Source organism: Schistocerca nitens, chromosome 4, assembly GCF_023898315.1.
Source record: "Schistocerca nitens isolate TAMUIC-IGC-003100 chromosome 4, iqSchNite1.1, whole genome shotgun sequence".
In the NCBI taxonomy this organism is placed as follows: Eukaryota; Metazoa; Arthropoda; class Insecta; order Orthoptera; family Acrididae; genus Schistocerca; species Schistocerca nitens.
In genome coordinates this window covers 517,821,079-517,846,352 of record NC_064617.1, presented here as the reverse complement: position 1 = coordinate 517,846,352, position 25,274 = coordinate 517,821,079, and the positions used below count along the sequence as shown (strand labels likewise).

The 25,274-nt window shown below is 41.2% G+C and overlaps 1 protein-coding gene across 2 annotated transcripts in view; it reads right to left on the bottom strand.

Moving 5' to 3' along the window:
* The window catches only part of LOC126251546 (1-phosphatidylinositol 3-phosphate 5-kinase), a 437,758-nt gene that overhangs the window by 140,158 nt on the left and 272,326 nt on the right, over positions 1-25,274 (bottom strand). For both annotated transcript variants that reach the window (XM_049952056.1, XM_049952057.1), the window contains one exon: positions 4,065-4,241. In XM_049952056.1, coding sequence (XP_049808013.1) covers positions 4,065-4,241 — 177 coding nt within the window. The remainder of the gene's footprint in view (positions 1-4,064; positions 4,242-25,274) is intronic.

The window sequence follows — 25,274 nt, the reverse complement described above, 5'->3', positions numbered from 1 at the left end:
CAACTTTGACAACCTACCATACACCACAGCATCATCAGCAAACAACCGCATATTGCTGCCCACTCTGTCCGCTAAATCATTTATGTATATAGAGAACAATAGTGGTCCTATTGCACTTCCCTGGGGCACTCCTGGTGATATCCTCGTCTCTGATGAACACTCACCATCGAGGACAACCATCGAGGACAACATACTGGGTTCTAAGAAATAAAAAGTCTTCGAGCCACTCACATATCTTTGAACTTATTCCATATACTCATATTTTCATTAACAGCCTGCAACAAGGCACCATGTCAAATGCTTTCTGGAAATTTAGAAATATGGAATCTGCCTGCTGCCCTTCATCCATAGTTCACAGTATATCACGTGAAACAGTGAAAAGGGCATGCTTTCTAAAACCATGCTGATTCATGGACATAAGCTTCTCAGTATGAAGAAAGTTTATTGTATTCGAACTGAGAATATGTTCAAGAATTCTGCAGCAAACAGAAGTTAGGGATATTGGTCTGTAATTTTGTGGGTCCATTCTTTTACCCTTCTTATACCGGAGTCACCTGTGCTTTTTTCCAGTGCCTGGGACTTTGTGCTGGGTGAGAGATACACGATAAATGCAAACTAGGTAAGGGGACAATGCCGTAGAGTGTTCTTTGTAAAATCAAACTGGGATTCCATGTGGACCTGGTGATTTATTTACATTCAAATCTTTCAGTTGTTTCTTTACACCAGGGATGCTTTCTATTATGTTTTCCACACGGGAGTTTGACTGATGGCCAAATGATCATATGTTCGTACGATTCTCCCATATGAATGATTTCTTGAACATGAAATTTAAAACTTCGGCTTTTGTTTTGCTATCTTCAACTGCCACACCAGACTGAATGGTTTGCTGCCAGATCTTTTGCTAAGGTGTGATGGTGGTAGTAGTTGTATGTTTCACACATAGATCTTTCCACAGACGCACAAATCTCTACTATTCTTCGGTTGTCATCATTTGTGTGTTCCCTTTTGAACCAAGAGTGCAACAGCCTCTGAATCTTGTTTATAAACCATAGTGGGTCTTTTCAATCTTTATCCACTTAATAGGCACATGACTCTCCAGACCACAATTTACAATCTGTTTAAAGTTTGCTCATAATTCCTCTACAGCCATCTCATTGGAACTAAGTGATGCCAGTTCACTAAGTGAGATGCTAATAAGTGCTTATCTGCTTTTTCAAGCAGAAATGCTCTCCTACTTTTCTTGTTTGATTTATTAACTTTCGTAATCATAGTTGTTATAGTGACATCATCATCGCTAATCCCCATAACTACACTGACATTGTTGATAAGGTCCGGCCTATTTGTAGCTACAAGGTCTAAGATATTTCCACAGTGTGTGGGCTGCCGAGCTAACTACTCAAGACAGTTTTAAGAATATGTGTTCAAAAGTATTTCACATGACTGTCTGTCTGTGCCCTCCACAATGAACTCATAGACATCCTAGAGTCTATACTCAGTACGTTAAAGTTGCCTCCAACTAGTATTGCCTGATCTGGGTATTTACATGCTATTGACTTTACACTTCCTTTGAATGACTCTGGAACTGCCACAGCAGAATTGAATGGCTGGTAAAAACATACAACAACTAACTTTATTTCACCTACACCTGTTATATGTGACTCTTCAGGGAGCCGATCAGAATGCCATCACAGATCCAAGTGGTCAGGCAATTGCCAGAGCTGTGAAGTCATGAATGATGTCAGTGGTGATCTTTGGTTGCACACTGGAAAGATTATGGCTTTGAGAGCCACTGCTTCAAAGTGAACAGGCCATGGCATAGAGCTACATATTTTTGAGTGGCTGCCCTTGCAGCTTTGGTAGAAGAAGATGGTTCCACATATGTGCATCATCTACAATGTGCACACTGATGAACGTCCTGGACTGCCTGGAGCAGCTGCCCTCTGGTGGCTTTACTGTGAAGCTGCTCTCTGAGTAGCACAGGGTATCGTCAACGAGAAGTGGTTGTTGCACCACCACATCGACATTAATGTACTAAGTGTTACAGTGCAATAAAACTGAATGTTCAGAGAAACACACATCATTTGTAGGGGCAAATACACACAAACATGTAATAAATATTTTTATTGTGTCACATATGCTGCAGGACTCTGGACACAAACAAACAGAAAATACTGGAAAATGAAAGTGTCTGCTTCCAGGTTAACATGACTCTCTGGTTACTCTATAAATCAGTTTGTCACCACCTCTGATACTTCACTTTCACACATGTCTGGCTTTGTCAACTCAACTCACAACAAAACATCACCATTCAACCTAAGCTACACCTCACACTATGCTACAGATAAGTTTATCACCACAATCTACACTTACAGATTCACATTCACTGACTTTGGCAACTCTCAACCAACTTGTCACTTTCCTAACTAACCTAGACATCAGCTGTGCTAAGTATCAGATTGTCACCAAAATCTAGATTTGGTATTCACATTCACTGGATTTTCCAAGTCACAACCAAACTTTCACCTTCAAATCTATGCTAGACCTTAGTTTACACTACAGATCGGTCTGTCACCACAATGTAGATTCAGTTTTTGAGATGAAATCATTAACATTACTTCCACACAATGCAAAAGTGACACTTATATAAATAAAAGAAGTGCCTGAAAAAAAGGCAGAATAGAAGACAACGCCATTTGTATAACATGAGTAATTAGTATAATCTTGTCATCACAACCAATATTCATATTTCAGATGAAATCTTAAACAATATTAGAACATAAAATGTGCAAATGTGCTGTAGAACAGCTGTTCATAAGCTACCACATGCTGTCCACTCACTGGCTGCCTCCAACTTGACATGGACATACTGTGGAAACATCTGTCCTATATCATGAACAAGTGCAGGGCACAGATGGCATATAGTAAAGTTTACCTTAAGATGTGTCAGTGTGATGTTCTACAGGACAATGTCACTGTATTTTATAGTTTACAAATAATAACTGTAGTGTATCTTGCTTTCCCACTGCTCAGTGTGTATACTAGTTCTCTATCCATTAGTGTTAGTTATACTTTTGTCTTTATCTCAGCCTTTTTTACTTCTTTACTTCTTGATATATCATCCCTCTTCTTCTATAACTCATTCCAAATTATGAGGTCTCAATGCAGCTAGTTCTAAGTCTTGCAGATACTCTTCTCAGGTTTGCTGCCAGATCTTATTGTGCAAATCCCACAATATTTCATTGGTACAACTGTTCGACTTCAGGTGATGGGAGATGCTGTTGCCACTGCTACAAGATGCAAGTAATGATAATCGTGTGGCAGCATCAAATTTTAACAGGCCAGGAGCAGGTAATTTGTGTGCATGGGAAGATGCTCGCAGTTGGAAGAAAGCAGCACTCATAGTGTCCCCTGACAGAGCCACAGAAAGGCCTCCACATGTGACTGTGTTGCCAGATGTTTCTGTGGTTAAAAGCTGAATTAAATCACAGCAGGCTGCTGTGTCGAATTATGACTCAGAAGTTTTTATTTCATTTGTTTTAATTTAATGGCAGCTAGTGCTGGATTCCAGACAGTGCTTAACTGAAAAGCAGTATGTATGGCCTCCTTAAGAACACAATTCCAGAAAGATGACACTGAGGAGAAAACTTCAGTCTTCTCATAAAATATGCAATGCATTGTGTCCAGGGAATACTCCACTACCACTTATTTATAAGGTTGCCCCACGTGTGTTTGACAATGGTGTTCAATGCAATGTTCTTGCAAGGTTTGCTCAATATAAGATTTCCCCATGGCATGGGATCTTGTATACACCACATCTCTTAAGGACAAGACTGTCTTTGACTGAACACAACAAATTCCTCAATTTTGCTGGTGAACAAAAAACACACTTGATGTTGTGTCTCATGACAATTCTTCCAATTCTTGACAGCATGCAACCAAAATATGATGTCAAGAAGTCATTCACAGAAATGTTAGACAAAAATTTTAGAACTGGCAAAATGGACTAGAACTAACTTACAGCTAAAATGATAACAATAATGTAAGTTTAATAAGAAGGTTAACACTTGCCTCTTCAATGTCAAGAGAGAGACTACTTGAACTGATGCCTCCACTCTTCCGTTGACGTCTTGTTGCAGCCAGAAGTTCAGTAAGACGCGCATTCCAGGCTGTTACAACATCCCAAATGTGTCGTTTCAGCTGCACGACACAATCGTCAATGTGCCACATCAGTTGATGGACATCTGAATCAAAACAACACATCAGTAAAGTGTAATATCGTTTTTTTTACATAAATAAGAAGGATACATTACATAAGAATTCGCGTTAGTATTTTGCAGCCGTGACTTATTAAACTGATAGTTCGGTAATTTTCACATCTGTCAACACCTGCTTTCATTGGGATTGGAATTATTATAGTCTTCTTGAAGTCTGAGGGTATTTCGCCTGTCTCATACATCTTGCTCACCATATCGTAGAGTTTTGTCAGGACCGGCTCTCCCAAGGCTTTCCGTAGTTCTAATGGAATGTTGTCTACTCCCGGGGCCTTGTTTCAACTCAGGTCTTTCAGTGCTCTGTCAAACTCTTCACGCAGTATCGTATCTCCCATTTCATTTTCATCTACATCCTCTTCCATTTCCATAATATTGTCCTCAAGTACATCGCCCTTGAATAGACCCTCTATATACTCCTTCCACCTTTTTTGCCTTCCCTTCTTTGTTTTTAGAACTGGTTTTCCATCTGAACAATAGATATTCGTAGTAGTAGTTCTCTTTTCTCCAAAGGTCTCTCTAATTTTCCTGTAGGCAGTGTCTATCTTACCCCTAGTGAGACAAGCCTCTACGTCCTTACATTTGTCCTCTTGCCATCCCTGCTTAGCCATTTTACACTTCCTGTTGATCTCATTTTTGAGACGTTTGAATTCCTTTTCGCCTGCTTCACTTACTGCATTTTTATATTTTCTCCTTTCATCAATTAAATTCAATATTTATTCTGTTACCCAAAGATTCCTACTAGCCTTCGTCTTTTTACCTACTTGATCCTCTGCTGCCTTCACTACTTCATCCATCAAAGCTACCCATTCTTCTTCTACTGTATTTCTTTCCCCCATTCCTGTCAATTGTTCCCTTATGCTCACCTTGAAACTCTGTACAACCCCTGGTTTAGTCAGTTTATCCAGGTCCCATCTCCTTAAATTCCCACCTTTTTTGCAGTTTCTTCAGTTTTAATCTACAGTTCATAACCAATAGATTGTGGTCAGAGTCCACATCTACCCCTGGAAATGTCTTACAGTTTGAACCTGGTTCCTAAATCTCTGTCTTACCGTTATATAATCAATGTGATATCTTTTAGTATCTCCAGGGTTCTTCCATGTATACAACCTTCTTTCATGATTCTTGAACCAAGTGTTAGCTATGATTAATTGATGCTCTGTGCAAAATTCTACAAGGCGGCTTCCTCTTTCATTTCCTACCCCCAATCCATATTCACCTACTATGTCCCCTTCTCTCCCTTTTCCTACTCTCGAATTCCAGTCACCCATGACTATTAAATTTTCGTCTCCCTTCACTACCTGAATAATTTCTTTTATCTCATCATACATTTCATCAATTTCTTAATCATCTGCAGAGCTCGTTGGCATATAAACTTGTACTACTGTGGTAGGCGTGGGCTTCGTGTCTATCTTGGTCACAATAATGTGTTCACTATGCTGTTTGTAGTAGCTTACTCGCACTCCTATTTTTTATTCATTATTAAACCTACTCCTGCATTACCCCTATTTGATTTTGTACTTATAACCCTGTATTCACCTGACCAAAAGTCTTGTTCCTCGTGCCGCCGAACTTCACCAGTTCTCACTATATCTAACTTTAACCTATCCATTTCCCTTTTTAAATTTTCTAACCTACCTGCCCGATTACGGGATCTGACAATCCATGCTCTGATCCGTAGAATGCCAATTTTCTTTCTCCTGATAACGACGTTCTCTTGAGTAGTCCCCACCCGGAGATCCGAATGGGGGACTATTTTACCTCCGGAATATTTTACCCAAGAGGACGGCATCATCATTTAACCATACAGTAAAGCTGCATGCCCCCAGGAGAAATTACAGCTGTAGTTTCCCCTTGCTTTCAGCCGTTCGCACTACCAGCGCAGCAAGGCCGTTTTGGTTAGTGTTGCAAGGCCAGATCAGTCAATCATCCAGATTGTTGCCACCGCAACTACTGAAAAGGCTGCTGCCCCTCTTCAGGAACCACAGACACAAATGTCTGCTTGTGTCTGTGTACGTGCGGATGGATATGTGTGTGTGTGCACGAGTGTACACCTGTCCTTTTTTTCCCCCCTACGGTAAGTCTTTCCGCTCCCGGGATTGGAATGACTCCTTACCCTCTCCCTTAAAAACCCGCACCCTTTCGTCTTTCCCTCTCCTTCCCTCTTTCCTGATGAAGCAACCATTGGTTGCGAAAGCTTGAATTTTGTGTGTATGTTTGTGTGTCTATCAACATGCCATGCTTTCGTTTGGTAAGTCACATCATCTTTGTTTTTAGATATATTTTTCCCACGTGGAATGTTTCCCTCTATTATATATAATGACGGAAATGTTGAAGTTTGTGTGTGTGTTTGTTATTGTCTCTATCAACGTACCAATGCTTTCGTTTGGTAAGTTACAGAATTTTTATGTGGCAACAGTCTGGTACTTCTGCAGAAAACCATACATGACATGGGTTGACAAAGTGATGAGATGGATAACTGCAGAATGGTGCACACAAAATGCATATTGTGCATTACTTAATAGATTGCAAGACTTGAGCCACCATTACAGCTGGCCATGAATCATATGTTCCGTCAACTTGCAAACACAGCTGATGAGAGAAATGGGGTGGTAGCTAGAAGGAAGGTGTTTGTCCTTACTGAGCTTAGTTATGGGTACGGTGGTGGCTTCACGCCAGCATCTGGGAAATGTGCTGTCTGCCCAAATGCGATTGTACGTATGAAGGAGAAAGTGCATACCTGCAAGAGAAAGATGCTGTAACATCTGAATGTGAACATTGTCTCGACCTGGGGCAGAAGATGATGATGAGGTGGGAGCATGGTCAAGCTCCTTCTTAGTAAAGGTGATATCGTAGTATTCACGATTCTGAGAGGAGAAGGATATCACCCGAGCCTTCTCCACTCCTTTCTGATGGAAGAAGGAGGGGTGATAGTGAATGAAGCTCAAAATATCCACAAAATCACAGCCCAAGGTGTCGGAGATAGCAATAGGATCCACAATGAGATCATCTGTTGTGGTCAGGCTTGAAATTGGGGAATTAACCTTGGTCCCAGAGAGCCAACAGAGGTTGCCCCACATGATGGAAGAGGAAGTGAAATAGTTGAAAGAACTAGTAAAGGAAAGCCAGCCAGCTTTTTGCTATCTTGGAGAATGCATGGACACTGCACACGCAAGTGTTTATAACAAATACAGTTTTCCATCATATGACAATGATTAAAAATGTGTAGAGCATGTTTCCACATGTGAATCACACTGCGGCATGCCTCAGTCCACCAGGGGACTTGGACACGGCATGGTAAGGAAGAGGTGCAAGGTGTGTGGTACATTCTGCAGCAGTAAGGATAATGTCCGTAAGGTATTCTGGGGAAATGTTGTTTGTTGAAGGTCGCCAGAGAGGAGCAAAGCCTCCAGTCAGCCTTACAAATCTGCCAATTGGGTTTACATGCTGGAAGGGTAGGAGTCCGCAAACAGATAACACACCGGAAAAGTTCGCTAGAGTACGTGTCAGAGACAATGGACCAGTCAAGGCAATGGGGAAGCTGGGCAGTGCAGAATGGGAGGTCCAAATGGGAATAGGCGTGGGTGGAGCATGAAAGGAACATGGGTGCTCCAGTGCTAAGACTGAGATTGAGAAGGTCAGCCAAAAGGGAACCTTTCAGACAGATTCTCGAAGACTCCCAAAGGGGATGGTGGGTGTTGAAGTTGCTGAGCAGCAGAAAAGGGGGGGGGGGGACTGACCAATAAGTTGTTGTAAGTCCTGGTGACGGCGAATGTTGAATGGATGTATATGTTACAAAGAGAAAAGTTGAAACAAGGAAGGAAAATGTTGACTGCAACAGCTTGCAGCCAGGTGTTCAATGAGATGATTTGGCTATGAACACCATTCCAAATTAGCAGCTTGACTCCCCCATGAGATAGAATGCCATCTTTTGGGGGAAGATCAAAGCAGTTCCGAAGGAATTGCGAGAGGTCAATGCAATCACAAGGATGCAATTTTGTTTCTTGGAGGCAGAAAACAACCAGATGTTGTGATTCCAAGAGCACCATAATTCCTCCTTGTTGAATGTAATGCCACAAATGTGCCACAGGAGAGTAGTCATAATGGGGAATGGGATGGATGGAACAAACAAAGAGCAGTCAGCTCAGCAGCTGCTGAGTGCCAACCTCTGAAGACTCACAGCTACAGGGCACAGAGGCTGGAGGATCCTGTTCCATGAAATCTATGAAGGCATCGATGTTCTCCTTGGGTCAGCCTGCTGATTCCAGGGCAGAAAAACGGTAGGTGGAACACACTGGTGAAATGGTGGGCAGTCAGGTGCAGGTGTCATGTGGCAATAATGTTGAAGATGATCTCCAAGTTGTGGAAGGAGAAGACCATTTGCCTTTGTTCGATTTCTTAGAGACTCAGACATTTGTTGTGTGGATGGGCACAAAAAGTCTTCATGGGAGTGTTCCTTCTGTCCTTCCCGGCTTGCCTGTTGTGTAGCACATGATTTCACCACAGGGGGTTAAGATTTGGTGACTTCTTCTGCTACTGTAGGAGGAGACGGGGATGCTACCACAATACCGAGCAATCACACAGCTGCAGTACTGAACTGTAGGTAACAAGTCTGTGTGGCCATGTCCTTTGGCAGACCATCAAGCAGCCAAATATAAATAACCCCACATGAAGAATTCATGTGTACAATGGCCGTCACTATGAACAGGATAGCCACATATTAGTGAAGCTGTAAGTAGTTATTGGGTTTGAAGATCACAATTGGTCTACAGAAGCAAAATCCAATTATGTAAGTGAGAGCAGGATTTCAAAGGGACTCCAATTGCATCAACACCTTTCTGAATTATAAGTGGATTACCTGACACCTTGAAGAATTGAGGTGCAGCTGGGAGAGTTGCTGAATCTTTAGCTTTATTCCGTTTATGTTTAGTAGACATAGACTGAGATGAAGCTGATTGACTCATTCTGGAGCCAAGCACAAACTCATCAAAGAGTGGTGAGACTCCTGGGGAGGGGAGGGGGGGGGGGGGCGGGGGCCTTGGGATTGTCCATCAATACTACCCTTCAAGTGTGGTCTGGAGTACCTGATGAGAGAATAGTACAAGGAAAATCCCAAGAAAGATCAAATAAATTTAAATTGCTCAGAATTCCCAGATGACTCAGCATTACTAGCTAATAACATACAAGAAGCCACAAATCAAATAATTTGCCTAAGAGATACGGTACAAAAAAATAGGACTTCAGAAATCATACAAAAAGACTGAGATGATGGTAACAGACCTGCCAATAATAAACAACGTAACAATGAACAACAGGAAAATAAAAATAGTGAAACAAAAACAAAAAATTAAAGCTCTGCAGGGCAAGAAAGAACAAATAAAATAAAGGTTCAAAAACTAACATGGTCTACAAACAATAAAGATGACTGTTACTCAAAATGAAATTAAAACGCTACAAGACAATGGTTTAGTAAGAGGTAATATATACAAGTGAAACCCTATTTTTAAGTCACTCAGAGAAACATAACTGACAAAACCCTGAAAGTGGAGAAAAGAATAGCCAGAACATGTATAAATAAAAATCATCAATAAGATAGACAATGGAGGATAGTGCCAAATGAAGTAGTGTATAGGGGACTGGAGCCAATTACAGATACTGTATGTACAATGAGTATTTCTTTCTTTATCTACAACACGAGGACACTAGAAAGCAGATTAACAAGAACGATTATGGAGAAACTCTGGAATCCGAAGCATTAAATAGGATGCATCATGGAAATTAAAGAGAAGATGGAAGAATTAGACATCAAGCTGGATGATCTGCAAAACAAATTTGAAAAACACAAAAATAGGATTTAAACCAGAAATAGACAAACGACACACAGTATTTACAGACAAGGAATGGCAGAAAAGACCGAAATGAATGAAAATATATTGGATAATTCAGAAGGAATGATACATACACTTGTTGGAGATGACCAGCAACCACTACAGTGGTTCAGTGAGCCCATAAAAGTAAAATAATAAAATAATGGAGAGAAAGGAGTTGGCTATCAATAAATCATTTAGGCTACTCTTGAAACTGAACTTTATTCGTAGTTAAACTCTTTTATCTTCATGCCTGTTGACACATCATTGAATGTGTGTGTTTCTGAATAATGGGCACTTTTCACACTAAAGGAAGTGACTTTGCATCTTTGTGAAGCTCATTCTTATTTCTAATAGTGATTACATGACTAATAGTGATTATATGAACTGAGCTGTTGTTTTCACAACACAAATAATTTGTATTACACGCTTTTGTCATGGGAAACTTTAAAATGGCTTTACAATTTACCCCAAACATGATAAAAAAATAATAAAATCCCATATGACATTATGGAACGAAAGCAAGCAAAAGTAAGCTAGCTTTTTTTATTTTCATATCACCTACACCTCACAACATCTGCATTGCCAATGTAGGTTTGTTCAGGAGCTTCAACAGTTCCTGTAGCGGTAGTAGTTTTATATATCTGTAGATCTCTTTTACAAGGATACTGGACGTGTCTTAGTATTACAATTTAAGAACAACAAAAGTATAGTAATTCACATATACTGCTGTACAGACTCAGAATGATAAGGATGTTAAAGGTAGTCGGCAATGGTCTTATAGTAGGAACACCCTGGCATTTGCCTGAAGTAATTTAGGGCAACCATGGAAACCCTAAGTTAGGGTAGCTAAATGAAGACTGGAGCCTCCATTCTCCCAAAGAAATGGCCACCTGTTTAAAAGAGTGTTACCTCATTCAGTTTACCCATAGTGTATAATACCATTTTACAAATAAGTTAATTAATAATGATGAAAGGGTAATTCTACAATGTTCATTCATTTCTCACTCCCCAGTCACAGCACACATTATATACACATTGTTCCATAACACTAACTACAATATCAGCTTATGTCAGGGCCATTTTGTGCACCACAACTTCCCAATTGCTAGCCTGAAAAACTGTGACAGCACCCCTCTATAACAAGTGAGATGTTGAGCTCAGAAAGAGGATAAGGTGTTAGTATTATACATTGCATAAGTTTGGGAGTAAGTTTTCACAGAAAAGGAAAAAAACAGAAGGAAAAAATATAGTGTGAAAATATCATGTGGAATGGTGATGCTTTATTATTGTTATCATTATTTATTTATTTGCGTTACTTTTTTACCAAACCCGTACTCTGTGTGATCTAAATAATCCTTCAACATATAGAACGTATTTCTTAACATGTACTTGTTAACAGCCTTTTTAAATACGTTTATTTTAGCAGTTTCTTTACCCTCCTATGGTAATTTATTGTACAGCTTTATTCCTTAGTAGGAAATGCTGTTTTTCTGTTTCTGATTATTGTTTCTTGTAAGCCTAAGACCAGTTCAGATCTTGTCCCACGGTCATGGACAAAGCTGTTTGTGCAGTAATTACCAGTGTTATTTTTGATGTGTGTAACTGTTTGGTAAATGTATTCACAAGGTGCAGTTAAAATCCCCAGTGTTTTGAACAGATCTTTACAATGAACTCAACTACTACTTTTGGTTATTCTTTTGGACCTTTCCAGCAAACTGAAAATTATGCTCATATTTTATATGTTTGATTCCCAGAATTGAATGCTGCAGCTAAGAACTAAGTGTACATCTGACTAGTATATAATTAAAACACTGGCTGTTACACACTGATGGCTGGGCTCCAATGGCAAGACATGCTGACAAAATTCTGATTGCAAGTATTTTTCTGTGTTCACACTACTTACACTGTGAATCAATATTCATTCCTACAAATTCTCCATTTGTTACACTGTCTATAGATGTTCCAGCTACATTTAATTTAACAGTGTCACTTTTCCTCTGCAAACTGACATTCATGGCATTTGCTTTCCTAAGGTTTAGTGTCACTTTATTGTTTATTGACCAATTGTAAACATCCTTGTGGGTTTTATTTGCTTTCTCTGTGAGGAGTTCCCTTGTTTCTTCAGTGACTTTAATATTGTTGTCCTCAGCAAAGAGAATTTTCTCCCCATGACTAATGCTAATGGAAAAGTCACTGCAGTATATCAGGAACAGTATTGGTCCTAAAACTTTACTCAGAGGAACTCCTATATTAACATTTTATGGCTCTGGTAAGTGTTTTACTCAAATTTTAGACTTACTTGAGGTATGTGTTATGTCTAACTAATTAACTCTATCATATATTAACAAATTTCTGTCCTCCTTTCCTTGCCATTGCCAGTCTACAATTTAAATTCTTTCTACTTCGGCTACCATCAGTTATTTGGCTGCCCAGAAAACAAAACTCATCTACTACTTTCAGAGTCTCATTTTCTAATCTAATTCCCTCGGCATCACCTGATTTAATTTGACTACATTCCATTAGCTGAATTTTGCTTTTGTTGATGTTCACCCTGGTCATCCTTTCAAGATGCTGTCTATTCCATTCAACTGTTCTTCTAATCCCTTTGCTGACGCTGATAAAATTACAACGTAATCGACAAACCTCAATGATTTTATTTCTTTTCTGTGAACTTTAACTCCTACTCCAAATTTGTGTTTGGTTTTCTTCACTGATTGATCAATGTACAGACTGAATAACATTGGGGACAGGCTACAACCTTGTCTCACTCCCTTCTCAACCACTGCTTCACCTTCATGCAAATTGACTCTTATAATTGCATCTGGTTTCTGTACAAATTGTAAATAGCCTTTTGTGTCTCGTATTTTACCCCTGCTACTTTCAGAATTTCAAAGAGAGTATTCCAGTCAACATTGTCAAAAGCTTTCTTTAAGTCTACAAATGCTATAAATGTACGTCTGCCTTTCCTTCACGTATCTTCTAAGATAAATCGAAGGATCATTATTGTCCAAAATTCCTGAGGTCGGCTTCTATCAGTTTTTCCATTATTCAGTAAAGAATTCATGTTAGTATTCTGCAGCCATTACTTATTAAACTGATAGTTCAGTAACTTTCAAACCTGTCAGCAACTGCTTTGGAAGTATTACATTGTTCTTGAAGTCTGATGGTATTTTGCCTGTCTCACACATGTTGCACATTAGATGGAAGAGTTTAGTCATGGCTGGATCTCCCAAGGACACCATTAGTTCTGATGTATTATCAGCATATTAAGCCAGCAGCCTTCCATTTACAACTATTGCCTTGGACACAGTCTACTCTTGGACTGTGTGATTCTGTACTTCTTGTTCACCATTTGTCTATCCAGTGAATACAAAACAGCAAGTGCTGGTAAGAATATGCCTCAACAGTTCCAACACTGCAGTAGTAACAGCTGTGTGTGGCTAGCTGACACGCAGGATATCAGACAGGTTTGCGTGACTTTGCTGAAATGTTGACAGATGCCTCACCCAATGACTCACCATGTTTTTGATCACTGCCAGGTTCCATAGACATTCTGCTAGTGCCTATGAACATCTGTGATGTTCTGGTATTCCACCAAAGGAAACTCTATGACAGCTCTACTGCTTGGAATGCACATTCATTACAGACGCCATTTTTAAGGCTACGTATAGTATTGCTACAGATTGAAACTTCAAGAAACTGCATGGTCTAAAGTGCGAATGTTCCATGATGTTCCACAACAAATTCCACATTTTTTCAAACAAAATTGGCCAAGAAAGAAAAGGCGTTGCTTTACTTATTGAATCCCACTCATGCTTTTGGAAACGTCTTTTCAAAATTCAATTTACATAATGTTGAGAATTTAGAGAATTTCACACGTACATTGGTCTCTCTATACACTTTATCCTAGCTGTAGTTTGCTAGTTCTTTTAATAAATCTTTTAGTTTGATTTATGGTAAATGTCTTTTGTAAGCTTGCAATTTAGGGAATTTTTCCATATCCAATTTTACTGTTATAATTTGGCAGAAATGGCCTGATAGTTAAAGACCTTTTAGAGTGACCATCACACTTTTCCCTGTCCATATTTGTGGTCTCATTGTTAATTACTGATGCAATTTTTGTAGTAACCCCTGATGCTCTATCAACCAACAGGAACATGCCAAGACCTTGAAGGATATTTATGAGGGTTCTACTTACTAGTTTCATTTATGATATTTGTGTTTATGTTTATGTCTCCACACAAGAATATATTGACTTTTGTACTTAAGATCTTGTCCAAAACTTCTGTTCATTTATTGAAAAAAAGTGTCCACACCATCACTGGGAGATTGATACACAAACACAATGCATAATTTCTTGATGTTATCAAGCCACGTTAATTCAGAAGCTGATGTTTCAAAGTGTCTGTCTTCAATTACTGTACTAAGGTCATGTCTTTATTTGAAGTGTGTTCCTTTTCTGACATAAATACATGATCCTCCACATTTTCAAATAGTCCTACACATAATGATAACATTATATGTTGTTCTATGTCTCTACACCAGCACTCAGTGACACAAAATTCAGCACAGTTTGAATATTGGAGCACAACTTCAAATTGTTGTATTTATTTTTTAGTGATTGCATGTTTTGATGAAGGACTGTTAAGTCTATGAAAAGCCCATGTTACTTTTTCCTATGGTTTTTTTTTCTTTATTACATGTAGTATGTGTGTCTTTGGTGTGTTAGTATATGTATTATGAGTGATTGTTTCAGAATTTTTAAACTGCTGGAGATACTCTTTATGCAGGGGCTGGATTTATCCAAAAAAAGACCTACTTCTCCTACCTATGACAACAGTTATTTGGCCATGAAAGATTTGATATCCATGCTCTATACTGTCACGAGTCAGCTGTATGAATTTTTGCTTCCCAGTCCGGTTGAGGTGTAGGTCATGCCCAGTGAAACACACCTATCAATAGTATCAATAGGCACCAGAGCAACATGCACAAGTCGGCTGCCATTAATACCATCTCTAACCACACATTAAGCCATCTCAGAGCTCCATTAAGGTGTGGTCAATTACGACACTGGACAGCTCAACAAATTGTACATTGGAGCTGCATGTCATGTCAAGGGAGCCATCTTGTCCAGTTCACCACCTATGTCATATGTCCCATTCTTGTCCAAACTGTTCTCTATCTCACCCACAATCACAATACAGTTCTCTTTTGAAAAAATCCTGACATAAATCCCTAGGCCCTCTATCACTTGACTTACCCCCACCCCCTTAACTTCAAAATGCTGGTACACTATACCGAAACTTAGTTATAACAGAGGACCTACATCTCACCCATGGCTACTACCCAGCAGCAGCACTTCCTTCTTCCTAACACTCTGCACATTCCTAATCTTCCTGAAACTGGTGAGGTGTAGTGAACATTTCCAGCTCCTAGCCCTGCCTGACTGCACTGGCAATATGGCATGTTCCTCCGAAATGAATTTGTTATCTAGTTGTAACTCCACAAATTAAGTAATGACAACATTTTATATCCGCTTATCATATTTTGGAAATATATTGGGGGAAATCCTCTTACAAGTTCTGAACTACATACACTCCTGGAAATTGAAATAAGAACACTGTGAATTCATTGTCCCAGGAAGGGGAAACTTTATTGACACATTCCTGGGGTCAGATACATCACATGATCACACTGACAGAACCACAGGCACATAGACACAGGCAACAGAGCATGCACAATGTCGGCACTAGTACAGTGTATATCCACCTTTCGCAGCAATGCAGGCTGCTATTCTCCCATGGAGACGATCGTAGAGATGCTGGATGTAGTCCTGTGGAACGGCTTGCCATGCCATTTCCACCTGGCGCCTCAGTTGGACCAGCGTTTGTGCTGGATGTGCAGACCGTGTGAGACGATGCTTCATCCAGTCCCAAACATGCTCAATGGGGGACAGATCCGGAGATCTTGCTGGCCAGGGTAGTTGACTTACACCTTCTAGAGCACGTTGGGTGGCACGGGATACATGCGGACGTGCATTGTCCTGTTGGAACAGCAAGTTCCCTTGCCGGTCTAGGAATGGTAGAACGATGGGGTCGATGACGGTTTGGATGTACCATGCACTATTCAGTGTCCCCTCGACGATCACCAGTGGTGTACGGCCAGTGTAGGAGATCGCTCCCCACACCATGATGCCGGCTGTTGGCCCTGTGTGCCTCGGTCGTATGCAGTCCTGATTGTGGCGCTCACCTGCACGGCGCCAAACACGCATACGACCATCATTGGCACCAAGGCAGAAGCGACTCTCATTGCTGAAGACGACACGTCTCCATTCGTCCCTCCATTCACGCCTGTTGCGACACCACTGGAGGCGGGCTGCACGATGTTGGGGCGTGAGCGGAAGACGGCCTAACGGTGTGCGGGACCGTAGCCCAGCTTCATGGAGACGGTTGCGAATGGTCCTTGCCGATACCCCAGGAGCAACAGTGTCCCTAATTTGCTGGGAAGTGGCAGTGCGGTCCCCTACGGCACTGCGTAGGATCCTACGGTCTTGGCGTGCATCCGTGCGTCGCTGCGGTCCGGTCCCAGGTCGACGGGCACGTGCACCTTCCGCCGACCACTGGCGACAACATCGATGTACTGTGGAGACCTCACGCCCCACGTGTTGAGCAATTCGGCGGTACGTCCACCCGGCCTCCCGCATGCCCACTATACGCCCTCGCTCAAAGTCCGTCAACTGCACATACGGCTCACGTCCACGCTGTCGCAGCATGCTACCAGTGTTAAAGACTTCGATGGAGCTCCGTATGCCACGGCAAACTGGCTGACACTGACGGCGGCGGTGCACAAATGCTGCGCAGCTAGCGCCATTCGACGGCCAACACCGCGGTTCCTGGTGTGTCCGCTGTGCCGTGCGTGTGATCATTGCTTGTACAGCCCTCTCGCAGTGTCCGGAGCAAGTATGGTGGGTCTGACACACCGGTGTCAATGTGTTCTTTTTTCCATTTCCAGGAGTGTATAATGGGTCTTTTCAAAGTTTAGTGACAATGTAAAGGCTAGGAATAATTTATTAATGTCCATGAAAATTTGATTAACTGATGTTTTTAAAACTACATTTGTTTTAGAAAAATGTCTTTGTCAGATCACAGAATACACCAATAGCCTGCAATTTATTGTCCAATAAACTGAGTACATTCTTGTTATATGTATAAATAGCTTTCTCAATATAATAAGCCTTTAAAAATCCCAACAGTGACCCTGACAACATATCATTTGCAGTCAGATGCCATGTGTATATTACATTTTCCAAAATTTTCAAGACTGCTGGCAAAAGTGGAGCTGGATACAAGTTTGATGATACTTCTTTATCACCTTTTCTGTATAGAGACTTAATTTCAGCATATTTCAGCCAACTGGGAAATGTTCCAGTGATGAATGATTGCTTATACAAATAATCTAATACTAAACATTGAAACAGACCCTTCAATTAATTTCACTGGTGTTTTACCACAACCACTAGATATTTGTACTTCTTAAGATTTTCTGGTGGACATTGCTTCTCCTATCATAGCAAGGGTCATATTCATATTACTGAAGTTGTTTGTAATGGCTGATCAAAGACATTCAATAGCAGCAGCTAGTGAACTGATATTTTCAGTAACATTCACCAAATACTTATTAAAATGTTACACAAAACTGCACACAACTGTTAGCAATGCATCATTTACTTCTAATGCAATCTTCTCCACTTCAGCTCTAGTTTAACTCCTCTTTCGCTATATCTCATATTGTCTTTATTTTATTACCTGATGTAACTATCTTTTTCTAAGAATGCATTTGCTTTATGTCTGTATTACAGTCTTCAGTATTTCACAGCATGTCTGATAATGAGGATTAGCATCAACATTAGAGCTATATTAGACAGACATATAGTTCGCTTTCTGCCTTCAAATAATGCAGTATCCTGCTGCTAGTGCACACAAATGTGAGTGTGCCAGATGTACTGTCATTGTGTGTGTGTGTGTGTGTGTGTGTGTGTGTGAACTTAAATCAACTGACAATTGTGTCAAATTGGGCCAGCTGCTAGAGGCAATCTGTAGGAAGCGTGCACATGGCATGCTCTCTGCTGCACGGTCTACTGGTGACTTCCACCCATATATGCATGGAGCAGTGCGGACTCACTCACACTATGTTCCTTTAGGTTGAACCACTCACATCAGTTGTTCTGTGTATCACTTATGTTGCACCTTCTGTGTGAGTCTTTTGTCTTGCCCTATGTGTGGAGTCACGAGGGGCTTATTTCCCTTATTGTTCAGAGGTTTATGAATAAAGCCATATTTGTGTTATTTGGATCGGTTTCAAGTATTACGTGATTACTAGACAATTGGTGACAAGTTTGGAATGGTTTCATGTATGCAGTCTTCAAGTGCAGTTTCATCTGGTTTAGTCATTATGGATGCCTTGTACCAGTCCTGATTGAACAGCTTACTTCGGCAGTGATTACTTTCTCAGCTTCCATTGACAGATAGGGTACTGTTCCACTGGTCTACCCACTCACTTTTGCTCTGTATGAGTATTCAGCTGAAGATTGGGACGCTTCCAAAAAATGACTCAGATAGCATTTTTTGGCTTTAGGTGTGACAGACTTGAATTTCTGCAATGTCTTATTCCTCTCATGGATTCCACCTAAGGTGTATCAATTACTGGTCAGCTTCCCCCTTTACAAAAATTTGCAGCTCTTACTTTTGATCACATGTGTAGTTAATTGTCCAAATAGCATTGCAAACAAATGCATGCCACAGAAGCAAGACCTGAATTCTACCAATGCCGCAAGAAACCAGATCAGTCATACAGAGCCTGGGCAGCCGAACTTCACGACCTTAGGTGTAAGTGTCAATTCGTTAGTGATACCCATTATGACTATGGTGTGTGACACAATTATCTGTTTAACACTGGACAAGGAAGTGCACCAGAAGGCTTTATTCTGTGAAAACCGCCCGCTGGCAGAAGTTTTGCAAATAGCACAACCTTTTGAAATTTCTTGGACAGCAGGTAACGAAATTGAAGTGTGAGGCGATGTGGCAGTACTGTCACAAGATGTGCCTACTAGGACAACAGACATCTTGCATCAGGAAGTGGCAGTGGCGGTGGAAACATGCAAGCCCAGTGTCGAGCATACCAAGGCCGGTCCAAGCAGCCGAGACTGCCACAACACCAGCATCAGTGTTCTCTGGTTCCATCTTGCCATTTATGTTTTGTACAGCATAAAAATTTGGTGTGCCCTACACTCTGGGCTGCTTGTAGTGCTTGCCAGAAGAATATCATCTCCATGTGTTGTTCACCGTAGGTAGCTCAGGATATGGACATGGATGTAAACTGTGTTACTCCATTGCTTGTGATTTCTCTCAAGTTGTTTATCGAGTTAAGTGTTTTTCACCAAGTGCTCTAGCTACACGTTGACACAGGTGCTGCAGTGATGTTGTTGAATTCTCAAACCTTTGAGAGTTTAGGCTTGCTGCCATTGACACTCGGCAAGTGGAAGTTGGTGACTTATAACAAATATAACACTGTGCTGTTGGGGCATTTTATGGCACCTGCCTCTTACATGTCAGTGGTTCATTCCATTATATTTTTAGTGGCTGCTGATGCCAGTGTTGAGAACTTGTTCTGGATGGACCCATTTCAGACATTTGGATTTTCTACCACCAATGCTGCTCACCTTGTGTCTGATCAGATACCGTAACCTCAATTAGAAACACTGTGTGAGGAGTTTTCGGACTTGTTTTCAGATGGTATAGTGTGTGCTTCGAATTTTTGTGCTCACATTTCTTTGAAATCCATGGCTCGGCCTCGTTTTTGTCATGTTGGTCCTATTCCTATCACCCTGAAATGTCACGTGAAAGCAGAATTGGACAGACTTCAGTCTCTAGGGGTGGTGCATCCTGTTATCTTAGTGAATGGTCACCTCCACTGGTTCTAATTTGGAAGCTGTTGGGGAAACTTCACCTCTGTGGCAACTTCAGTACGGTCAATGCGCAATCGATCGAGGATACGTATCCTCTCCCGTGCCAGGAGGAATTGTTGTCAAAATATCATGTGGCCAGTATTTCTCTAGAATTGATTTTTCTGAATTGTATCCGCAGGCTCCTGTGGATGAAGTGTCTTGCTGAGTTCTGGGTTTCAATACTCCTTTTGATCTCTATCAATATTTGTGCTTTCTTTTTGGTGTGGCTAGTGCCACTGCTATTTTCCAACAATTTTTAAAGCAGTTGACTATACCAGTCTCAGGTTGCATTACTTATCTGGATGATATTGTTGTCATGGGCTCCTCCACGAACAATCACTTGAAAAATCTGCACACTTTACATTCTGTCTCACAGAATGCAGGCTTACAGTGTAACTTCACAAAATCTCTGTTTTTTCAACCTTCCACTGTTTATTTTGGGTTCGACATCTTGCTGGACAGGGTCTGACCTGTACCAGACCGCATCACCACTGTTACTCCTATCCCTCACCACTCATCCTCGAAGGAGCTATGGGCTTTCGCACAGAAGATAGCTTAGTATCATAAATCCCTGCCGGGGGCGGCCACATTGGACCACCCATTGCCTGCATTCTTACACAAGAGTGTACCTTTTTGCTGGTGCTCGGATTGTGAACACGCTTTTTAAATGTTGAAATCCAAACTATTCTCAGCCCCTTAATTAGCTACATTCTCTCCGGACCAGCAAATAGTTTTGGTGACTGATGTCACACACTACAGTCTTGCCACAGTCCCAGTGCACATACATGCTGGCAGCTCTGAATGGCCTATTGCTTTCACATCTAAATCTCTCACTCCGGCCCAGCAGCGTTACTCTCGGGTGGAAAACAGAAGCTATGCTCTCAAGAAGTTTAACATTTTTTTTGTGTGGCTCCATGTTTCACCTTATTACAGGCCATAAATCCTTGGTTTCCTTGTTTCACCCTCACATTTCCTTGCCTGAGAAGGCAGCACACCACCTACAATGCTGGTCGCTGATCTTGTCTCGCTACAATTGCGAAATCCATTTTCAAACTTTGTCTAAACATGCCAATGCAGATGTCTTGTCCCACTTTACTGTGAGTCCCGATCCCAACTTTGATCATAAAGAACTTCTTTTCTTCCATCTTGATATTGAAATGCAGGCCACGGTTCACGATTTTTCAATTATAAGATCATGCATAGCAGCTGCTGTTGCTGCTGACCCTGTACTCTGCCAGGTGCTTCAATTTGTTCAACAGGGTTGGCCAGATAAACTCATTGGTCAGGCTACGGTTCCCCTGCACAGCTATTTTCCCTTGAAGGTTTGCCTCTCTGTTTCTGATGGTGTTTTACTGCTGTCCACAGAAGCCTTTCTCCTAGAGTAATCATTCCCACAACATTATCGCCTGATATTCTCCACCTTCTCCATTGGGGTCACTGGTGGGTTCTGTACACTAAAGTGTTAGCTAGGAAATGTGTTTTTTGGCCCGATTGATGGCAAAATTGTCCATTTTGTCATGACTTGTGAGCACTGCGCCCGACAACAGGCAGCTCTCAGGACATCTCTTTCCCCCTTGCTCACTACACGCCAGCTGTGGGAACACATTCATGTAGACTTTGCGGGTCCCTTCTTGAATTCCTATTGGCTCTTTGTTGTGGATGCATTTTCCTGATTTCCTTACATTCTCTGGTGTGCACTGACATCGGCTGAGGTCACAATTCATATACTTTTGAGTGTTTTTTATACTGAGGGGTTTCCTTGTGCCTTAGTTTCCAATAATGGGCCTCAATTCATTTCTCCATCTCTCAATCAAATGGCGAGGTGAAATGACTAGTGTGTACACTGAAGTCCCAAATGAAAAAGTTTGTCATGAATTCTTCACCAGACAATGTTATTCTCTCTTTTCTGAGCACCTATTGCTTCATGCCTATGAGGGAGTTGAGCCTGGCTGAGCTGCTTCATGGACAGCAGCCATGCATGCTTCTCTGCTTCTGTGGCCTGTGCTGCTCCTGCTGCAGTCTGGGTCATCCGGCTGCTTTGTGCTGGGATTGCTGGTGTGGGTGCAAGGGTTTGGTCGCGGGTCCAAGCGGATATTGCCCACTGTTCAGCACCAGGGATGCCATCTTTGTGATGAGCAAGGGTTTGGTCACCGGCCCAAGTGGATATTGCCCACTGTTGTCTAGCACCAGGGATGCCATCTTTGTGATGTTCATATGGCCGACAGGCTGGTGGCATGCCACTTTGATCAGTTGTATCCTCACTCATCGCTAGAAGCTACCAATTCACGGGTGCGTCACTTTTGCCACAGCCTGCCCCGTTGCCCTCTATCTTAAGCCCAGCATTGCCTGCTGTGGACAAGCCCCCATCCCATTGACTGCCACCTCCATGTGTGGTATCCTGGGGCTCCAGCTTTCTGGCACCACCTTTGGCCTGTCTCTGGCCTCGTGTCCATTGCCACAGCCTGCTCCTCCAGTTGGGCCACCTCTACCGCTACCCTGGCCATCATCGCCTCAGCCATCATCACTGGTGGGTCCAGCCCTGTCCCATCTGCACTGAGACTTGCCTGCTGATGATGACGCAAAGATGAAGAAGGCATGCTCCTCCCTAGTGCTGTCATCAAGCGCCGTGCAGGCCCACCGTCCTCAGGCGTGCCTGTGTCTCTGCATATTCCAGTCCTATGCTCCGTTGCCCACCCAGCACATCGTCCCAACCCCGCCATCAGCATAGGCTGCTGCCGCTCCAGATCTGATGGATGTGTCTCTTGTCAGGCTGCCAGTGTCTCCTCTGTTGCCTGGGTGTCCACTTCGCAAGAGGGAAAGGTGTGCTGTATCCTGCTACTAGAGTGTGTGAGCATGAGAGCACCAGGTGAAGTGTTGCAGCATGTGCGTACTTGTACCAACCGCCAAATGTATCCGTGTGGGCTGGACACTAGAGGCCACCTGTAGGAAGCATGCATACATATGGCACTGTCTCCACCACATCGTCTACCTGCGACTTGCACCTATAAACATCAGTTGTTCTGTGTATTGCTTATGCTGCACCTTCTGTATGATTGTTTTATCTTGTTACATGTGGGGTCACAAAACGCTCTTTTCCATTATTGTTCAGAGGTTTATGAATGAAACCATTTTTGTATTACTTGGTTACTACAACTAGTGCAGGCTTTTTTCTAGACTTTCAATTAATCTGTGTCTTTCAAATAAGGTAATGGCTTTGTTACTAAAATGCTATATTTTTCAGCTATATCATGAAAATGCATAGATCACTCATGTCTTTGAATACGTTCTCAAAATAATTAATTTTTGGCTAAATGACTACCTATCTGAATTAAGATTTAGCAGATCTCGCAGCCTGATCAGTATTAATATTTAACGTATGGAACACGATGTCATGGTCTAAGAGACCACTGACTTTGGTTTTTTACTGTAATCTTGTTAATTAGATGTTTCATAATGATATTGTCAACAGCTGTTTTTGAGCAATTAGCCATTCTAGCTAGTGGGATACATATCTGACAGTATTTAGTCAACAGTTTTTTAATGAACGTATTTAAGTTGTTTATTGACTTTTAGGATCAGTTTAAACAACACACATAGTAATTATGGCATTAATTTACATGACGTGTCTCATATTTTTGTAAGCTTTAACACAGGAAAATGATTACTCATGAAAAGGTCAGTGTCAAATTTCGCTATGTATTTATTTATGGGCTCTATGCTATATCAAATAGTGAATTGAAATGGGCCTATTTTTGGAAAATAAAAACACATGTTTGAAGTGGAGTTTCAATGATCTTGAGGCTATATTAAGCACACAAAGGTGTATGGATTGATTGATGCATCCAGAAAAGCATGCTGCAATACATTTCTGATACCACAAGCATATACAAATGAAAATTATGTGCCATTCTGCCATAAATCATCTCACATTCTTTGCTGATTAACAAGACTGACACCCATTAGGTTTCGAGTTATCTGCTATATTCTATCAGATTTCAGTTTCTGTGTACCAATACACAATCCTTCTCACATTTTCCTTACAACTATACTTAGTTCAATCATCCTGTACCTTACAAGTAATTATGGGCAGAGCTAAGTTTCTTTCATCTTCTGCCTTCTAGCAGGGCATTCTGAAAAGTAATGTCTCCGAATTTATGTGAACCCTCTTAAAGTTTTTTAAATAAAACAAACTTTATTAACATTCTACATCCTTATTCTTCATGTCTACACATTTACTTCTCGACATAGTTACCCTGGCAGTGAACACATTTCTCCCAATGACAGATCAGTTTGTTGATGCCATCACAGTAGAACGTCTGACTTTCTTGATGGAGCCACAGCCTCACCTCTGCTTTCACCGCTTCATCACTATCAAAGTAAAGTCTTTAAAGGTGTTCTTTAAATTATGGAAACAGATGAAAATTGGATAGGGCCAAGTGTAGAATTATGGAGTATGATCGATGACAGTGAACCCGAGGTGTTGGTTTGTTGCAGATGTTGCAATGTTCGAGTGTGGTCTGGTATTCTTATACTGATGGAGTAATTTGAATCAGTGCATACGAGTGAAATGATTACAAAATATAGGAAATGTATTTCTGTGGAAGAAAAATGACGATTCCAGAATGTGTAGATTTGTATGTTGGATACTGAGTTCAATTAGCGAAGGCCCTAAGACTGCTTCCACCCTGCACACAACTGTGAAAAATTGGCCCAACATCAAGGCTAATGTGAGATTGTCTGGTTCCATGGCAAAAAAAGCATAAATACATTTGGCCATCAGCATACAATCACTTGGATAAACTTATTGCAGAATGGTTTGTTAGAATGAGAGCATAACGAACTCATTTGATTGCAACATATTGAAAGAAAAGGAGCTTCAATTTGCTGCAAAAATGGGGATCACCAACTTCACAGCATCAAATGGTCGGACTCACTGTTTTAAAACTCATCATATTATTATTTATAACCAACTGTGTGGTATAAGTGTGATAGTGAAAGTGTGGACCAATGGAAGGAAGAAGTGCAAAATATCTACAATGATTGTGATCCTAAAAATATTTTTAATGTTTGCGAAACTGTTGTTTTTTATAACATATTACTGGGTAAGACTTTGTGTTTTAAAGGTAAGAAATA